Consider the following 7,778-nt stretch of genomic DNA (forward strand, 5'->3'; position numbering starts at 1 on the left):
AAGGCACCTCATCATTTCGTTGCTGTTTTCCTTCTTGGCCTCATCCTTCTCCAGCACTCTCTGTTTTACCCTGTGGGTTCCAGCTACTCTGATCCGTTTGTAGTTCAACCTGTTTTTGCCTCCTTGCTGTACACTCTGCCTGGAAGATCCCTCTCTCGCCTCTCCCTCCTGGACCTGCATGACCTACTTCAAATCTTCCCAGAAACCCCCAGCTCTGGATCACCCTTGACATGGAAAATTTCCTTTATTGTCCTTAACCAGGAAAGCTATTCTAAGAGTTCCTTTCAGGAAGAGGCAATATTTTATCATTATTCATATCCCCAGTGCAGTAAAAATGCTTAATCAAAGAGCATTAGCTCTAGATAGCTGGCTTCTCTTACCTCGTGGGCAATGGTTTGAGGTAACGATTTCAAAGCAAACAGATTCTTTTAAAGTTCAAGAAAACAGTACTTTCAGGGTAATAATAATAAAACAGTAATAATGCCTAACACAGACTGTGGCTTACTGAGTATGTGATAATGATCTAACTACGTGACATGATTATAGCCTTGATGTCTCACAAAAATTCTACATCCATTCTAGCCACTTTACAGATGAGAAACTTAAGGCTCAGAAAATTCGATAACATGTCTAAGGTCACAAAGCTAGAAGAGGGCAAAACTGATATTTAACTAGTGACACGGTCCAAGTTCTAAATGCTAGATTTTACTGCCTAAGCTTGCTGAAAATAAAAAGTGTTGTAGCAAGGCTCAGATCACAGACTTCAATTGATTTTGTTATAAAATCACCATTAGATTTTCGATGTTAGATTTTATGCTACGAATAAAAGCTCATGATTGGTTATGTATACTCACTCCCTAAGTGCTATCACCCGGTCCCAAAGCTTCAAACACCAGCTACTTTCTCATTACTCTTCAATTTATATTTCTAGCCCGGATCTTTCTCCCAAACTGCAAGCCAGATCTCTAGCTCCTGACACGTCCCCTTTGCATGTCCAATAGGAAACTCAATTGTAGCATTTTAAACAATGAACTGATCTTCCCCTCAGGAATCAGTTCAGCTCACATTCTTCTTACCCACCCCCATTAATGGCAACTCTATCCTTCCTGCTACTCAGGCTCAAAGCCTTGGTGATCCTTGACTCCTCTATTCCTGCAGAGCCCACATCAAATCTGTCAGGAAATCCTGTTGACTCTGCTTTCAAAACAGATCACAAATGTGATTGCTTTTCCTCATCTCTACCACTATCTCTTACCTGGATCATTGCAACAGCCCATAGCTGATCTCCCAGCTTCTACCCTTCTACTGCAGTCTATTCTAATGAGCAGCCAATTTATATATTGGAACTATAAATCAGATCATGTCACTCCACCGACCCAAACCAGACAATGCCTTTCTATATCATTCAGCACAAATTTTAAGGTCCTTCTAATGGCCTGTAAAAACACCTTATCCTTTACATTTCTGACCTCCTCTCCTACTTCTCTTCATGTTCGCTCTGCTCCTGACACACTGCCCTTCTTAATATTTCTAGAACAACCCCAGATAGATCCCTGCCTTTTGATCTTGGCACTGCTGTTCCATCTGCCTGTAGTTCTCTTCCCCTAGAAATCCATATAGCCAACTTTCTCAACTCTTCCAAGTCATTGACTACTGTCACTTTCTCAACGAAGCTGTTCCCGACCACCCTATTTAGAAGTACAATCCCAAGCCAGCACTCCCAACCCCTCTCCTTGTTCTTTATTTTCCCACAGCATTCACACTATATACTTATTTATTGTGGTTTACTTTGGTTAGCTATCTTCCTCTGTTAGAATGCAAACCCCACCGATATAGTGGTGGCTAGAACATAGTAAGTGCTCAATAAGTCTTTGCTGAACAAATAAATTATTATTGATTATTAATATTCACCCTGAGTTCTCACCAGTACAGAAAAACAAAGAGCTTTCTTGGGGTAGACTCTGTGTCAATAGATTAATAATAAGAAGAGAGGTGGTTCTAGAACAGCATATAGCTTAAAAGCAGGGCAGCAGTATCACACATATACGGTATACTTCATAATGAAGAAACATATGGACTTTGGAGTCAGGAAGCCTGGGTTCTGATACTGACTTTGCTGAGTACTAATTTAAGAGAGATACCAAAGTTCACCTCTGCTATGCTAACTCTCTTGTGTTAAGAATTAAGTGTATTAATGCAAGTTAGGTTCCTTATAATGTCAGATATTTAGTAAGCTCTCAAAATGTTTTGGTTCCTCTTGTTATATTATTACTTGAAAATAACATGTTCTGAATTTATTTTCATGCTTCAGAAATTAACATTAAGTATACAAGAATCAAAATAAGACACATTAAACACGCTTTTCCTAAATCTAGTCACTAAGGACAAAGCCTGGATGGAACTTAATGCACAGAACTTACAAAGACTGTTTATTAAAATAGCTTAAGTGGCAGATACAATGCTCACAGATCACCTTAATGGAACACGAGTCCTATATAATTTCATTGTTACATGCACTTTTTAAAATTCTCCATAAGCAGGTTATAAGTTTATCAGTTCAGATAATTTTAAATATCAAGAAACTATGCTCTGCTTTTCCTGTAATGAGACAATAATGGCAAAAGAAAAAACTGCACATCAACTGTTTTAGGCAAAAAATGTGGCACAGCTGTTCTGCGCGTGGGTCGTGATCACTTACAGACTGGCGGCAGCTCATACTCAACTTCAAGAACCACTCTTTCCCCAACATTCTTCAGCAAACTGATGATCTCGTCGTGGCGGAATTTGGCCAGGTTGATCCCATTCACTGCTTTGATGTAGTCCCCCACATCCAGCTGATCACTTCTGCAAAACAGAGAATGTCGCTTCAGTGGACCCATCCTCTCAAGAGGCCTGTCTGACTATATTTTTCACTTTCCCTTCATGAATGGGCATGCAAGCCCAGAAGGCTGACACAGCAGAAGTCCCCGCCTCCTAGGATATGGCTGGCCCCTAAGAATGGGGTTATTACTCTGCCCATAAAGGTTTGGTTCTCTGGGGGGAGATTATCCAGATCTTGGACACACCAGGACTTTGTTTTTTTTTTTTCCTTTTCATTCTCTCTCATTTTTGCTGCCTATCTTTTGGACACCTCATAGCTTTCAGTATCTTCATCGGAGTTTGCTGAAGGCTAAGGAAAGGGTCAGCTTATTTTGCTATTTATTGCTTACAGCAAATAAAGAAGAGTACCAGTACTGGCGAAGAAGAAATTACAATGAAAGTATTGGGTTTCAGTAACATTCTCTTCTCTCTTCACTAGCATAATAGAACCTTGGCTATTTGGGGGGTTTTAGTCAAATTCTACTTCTAAGCCAAGAGCAGGCAGCGAGGCGAATGATAGGACTTAAAATTTGTGTCATGGATAAAGACCTTTAATAATATTTTCTTCCCAAAGAGGAATACCTCATTCATTTATTTTATATAAGTCCATTTCCAATCATTCTTCTTTCGGTGAATTTTCCTAATCTGAGCCAGCCTGCAGTACATGCTGTCACTCTTACCTCAGAATTAGAGGTAAATTGCCCATAATCACCTAATGCTCTGTGACAACACTTATGTTGTCACTTTTTACTATTATGCAATGTTATTATTGCTTTCGAACTTTTCATGTTTTTAATACCATATCTCCTCTAATAGATTATAAGCTCCTTAGGGCAGGGCTCTTATCTTTAATTATAATGGCAATGCCTTAAACAATGGATATTTGGTGACTGATACTACTCAATGTAATTGGCACAGCACTACTTTTAATTACAGCATCAATGCAACTGAAAATGGCATTTTCCCCCTACCCACAGCTGCTTCATATGAAGAAGCTCTGGAGACATACAAAGGCTGAGCATCGTGGGTTGACCATGTCTGTTATAAAGCAAAGGAGGCTGTGAATGTGGAAAGACATCTCTTAAAGCCTGAAGAAAAGAAATTAAGATGCCTGTGCTGACACTGGCCTGTTTCACAAATAATATCTGAGATGATGGAGCAATCAGTTAGATTAAGTTTATAAATTAATTGTTCAAACAGGGTGATCATCACTATTTCAAATGACACTTTATAAGGCAAGAACTCTAAAACTTAATTTGTGATCATGTGGACAAAGAGTATTTAAGGCACAACAACCTCACTTTTAATGGAACGTGTCCATTCCATCCCCTCTTTCTGAGGTAAATTTTGAGTTTGTCTATAAAGCAAGCCCACCCCTGCCCATCATCCAGGATATTCTGTCTTCGGCAATAACTAGTGCAATTTGCAGTTCATTGCAACAAAGACAAAGTGAGACCTCATCTAAACTTTCATTTTTTGAGAAACCACCTGTCTTGATGAAAAGGAAAATTGCACACACAAAAAAAGTAGAGAAGATGCAGGACAAGCAAAATTGTTACTTAGAAACTTGGAGCTGGGCCTCCCACTCTTTGTAGGCTAGCCAGGCCCTTCTATGGCAGTTTTCCCCACAGACATTATATGGGTCATCTGTTGCACATTTACCGATCAAAGTGTCTCATTCCCAATGCAGCCTGTCTATGTTCAGTGGCACATTTTGAAACTAAAGCCATATAGGCATTTTAAAATTAAAATCTTATGAGGCCCTGGTTGCTCCTGAGATAATCTCCCCGATGACTTTGGCACAGGCTAGAAAAGCCACACTTCTGAAACATGCCCCCACTGTGCTTCTGCCCAGCAGATGGTAGTTGTCATTTATTTATTAGTGACCTTTTCTGATGGAACTTTAATTTTTGAATTAATTACACCCGTGTCCCTTTTCCGACATTTCTCTGAGATGCAGTTACCTAGCAGCAATTCCTCCTTGCCGCAGGTTAGATACTCTCGGCCTGCCGTCCTTATCGATTCCACCTGACACAGTCAGTCCAAGGGTAGTGCCTTCTTTCTTCATCAATTCAACGACGGTGGAGCCCTTGAATTCCTCTGTTAAAAGAAAAGCATTTGCCTTACTAAACGAGATTAGAAGCACACGATGTTTTGTGTGTGGTGAAGTGACTTCTCCGCATGAACTCTTTCCACTTTTTCTTTTATGAGAAAAGATCTGTGGCCTCTTTTCATTGCAAGTTGCAGAGTATCACATAAAGAGCGAATGCATATATTCCATTATAGGTTATTAAAATGGGTACCTGTGGGGCAGTTCGCTCTAGGTTCACAACAGATAGTCCAATAGGGCTTCTGTACAAATGATAATATTCACCCTTTGTTTTCTGCCATTCTCAAGTGACTTTCTCTGGTTTCTCTCCTTGTAACTCCAAAAACAACAACTGAAAGTTGTATAAGAAGGGGCTAGGACACAATTTTAAATAGTAATACAGTCTATGGCCATGCTACCCTGAACAAGCCCGATCCTGTCTGATCTTAGAAGCTAAGCAGGGTCAGGCCTGGTTAGTACTCGGATGGGAGACCACCTAGGAAGACCAGGTGCTGTAGGCATAAAAAATTAAAAAAAAAAAGGGATTGTGAACTGACAAGGTCCTTGCAATCTGCGAGGTAAGGGTCGCCTTGCCTAAAATAAATAAATAAATAAGTAAGTAATTAAGTAAATAATAATAATACAAATGCATACAGTGTAGCAGCAGACTCCAAGTTCATGTTACATTTTGGCTGATGAAGACAGCTGACACAAGAGAAGAGAGCTTTCCATAGGTTTGAGAAAAATATTATTGACACTCTACTTTTCCTTTTTGTCTTTCAGAAAACAAAGTAGAATAGCTTCATGTCACAACTCACACCACTTCATACAGAATGAGTCACAATATGGTAAGGCAGGGTTGGTCCTCAGAAACCTGGGTAATTGCTGTAAGTTCCTCATTCTCTACATATAAAAATTTAAAATCTCACAGATCTTGTAGGAGTAATGTTTATACATCAAGAGGGAGCCCAAATCTTTTGATTTTAGGCACAACCCAAGGTAAGAAATTGTAAGAATATCCTTCCTTTCAGAAATAAAAACGAGACAAGTCAATGTTCACAAATCCAGAGGCTAATTAAGATAAACACTGCTTTAAAATTCTCTGTGACGTTATTCCTCCCTCTGCATACACACTTTCTGGGTAGGAATGGGGAAAGTGGACAGTTTTCCAACAACTTCTGAAACGAGTTTTGGATTTCAGGGGTTATAAACTTCTAGGACTTCAAAGACATAATTTAAAATGCAAGAACAGACTTTATTTTTCAAAGTCAAAAACCCAAAAAAATCATTTGCACGCCTTTGCCCTTTCCTTAATTACATAAAACAGAGTTAATCATTTCAAAAATCTATATGAACGCTTATCATAAAAGTTTTTAAGTTGTTGTTGCTGGTACATTACTATCCCATGAGCCAATGAAAAGAATCAAATTGTGTCTGGGAAGAAAACAATCTCTCATCTGTTCTAATAAGAAGAAGACAGTAGCAGGAGAAAGAAGGCAAGTGGGAGTGGGGACAGGTCACCGATTTCCTCAGTGATGTACAGAACGTCATTCTAGGCAGGGCTTTCGAGGCTGCCAGTCTCTGTGACCTTAGTACCCCAGCATACCTTCCTTCTCGTGGCAATTTCACGACACTGTATATGTGGGTTATTGTCGCCCTTTAAAGTAGAAGCCAAGGAAGAGTCTCTGCATGTGAATGATGTCAGCTTTATTTGCTACATTTAGAGACCACATGATGCTTAAAATTCAAGAACCAATATTATTCTCAAGTACATAAATGCACGGGGTCTTTTAAATCATTTACCAGAAGCATTTGTAACAAAAAGTCCATCACAGTGTGCATTTTCCTTGTGCCCCCTTAAAATAGAACAAAACAATCCCCTATACATCCTATAAAAACATACACAGGCCCAACTGATATTTGAAGAAATCGGCTTAACGAATACCCTCCTTCCCCAATAAGTCCTTTTTGGCAGAAGAGAAGGTATAAACTACTTTAAAAAATAAAGTTAATAATTAAAGAAATAAAAATTACATAATAGATGACTATTCACACTACAGAGACATAATGTGCTCAATGATTTTGCCCAACAAAAGAATTCTTTGCATTTTCTTTAAATGCGTAGAGCGATCTTGTATATTTAAGTATTTGAGTATAGATCATAATTTGAAGGGTTGAAAGCATGTTTTTTTAAGGGCCCATCTTAAAGCTCAATCAGAAATGCACAAAGAAGCAACTACGAAAGAGTGATACCAGGCAAGGGAGAAGTAAGTTTCGATTAATAAGAACTTCATTCCTACTCTGGTTTTCAAGAACATGCTTCCCTCCTGAAATGGGGTACCAGTACATAGGTGCAGCCTTGTGGGATGTGGACAATGCAGTTTTCTCCAGAGGGAACTCAGGTCCTTTCTAGGCTTCAGACTCAATCCTAAAAATCTAGAAAAGTTCAATTCCTTTAGTTTAATTTGATCTCTGTTAAAATATAAATCCTTCTGGGCTACTTTTTAACCTGGTAATAATCAATTCCATCTTGTTTAAAAATATTTCAAATCTTTCCCCAAGAGTTGATTTAAACAACACGAAAAATATTCATGTATCAATGAAGTAATTTGTGCATTCATTGATTCAAGCATTTATCGAGTGCCTACTGTGAGCCAGACAATGAAACCTAAAGATGGAAAAAGTCTGAGATGCTTACAGCCTAGTCACAGAGGCAAATGAGTCACAGACCACTCTGCCACCATGTGGGTCGTGGCGGAGGGGGACACAGAGAAGATGGTCCTGGCAACAATGTAAACTGAAGGATTGCTGTTCCAAATGCAACATGGGT

At 39.1% G+C, this 7,778-nt stretch overlaps 1 protein-coding gene and 1 pseudogene across 1 annotated transcript in view; one reads left to right on the plus strand and one right to left on the minus strand.

Annotated features, from left to right (window-relative positions):
• GRIP1 (glutamate receptor interacting protein 1) overlaps positions 1 to 7,778 on the minus strand; it is a 626,604-nt gene that overhangs the window by 140,935 nt on the left and 477,891 nt on the right. Inside the window, exons 3-4 of the mRNA XM_023520629.1 lie at positions 4,824 to 4,959; positions 2,699 to 2,844 (exon numbers count right to left, since the gene is read on the minus strand). Coding sequence (XP_023376397.1) covers positions 2,699 to 2,844; positions 4,824 to 4,959 — 282 coding nt within the window. The remainder of the gene's footprint in view (positions 1 to 2,698; positions 2,845 to 4,823; positions 4,960 to 7,778) is intronic.
• On the plus strand, positions 5,351 to 5,469 carry LOC111730207 (annotated as a pseudogene).

This window comes from Pteropus vampyrus, unplaced genomic scaffold (genome assembly GCF_000151845.1).
Source record: "Pteropus vampyrus isolate Shadow unplaced genomic scaffold, Pvam_2.0 Scaffold9, whole genome shotgun sequence".
Taxonomy (NCBI): Eukaryota; Metazoa; Chordata; class Mammalia; order Chiroptera; family Pteropodidae; genus Pteropus; species Pteropus vampyrus.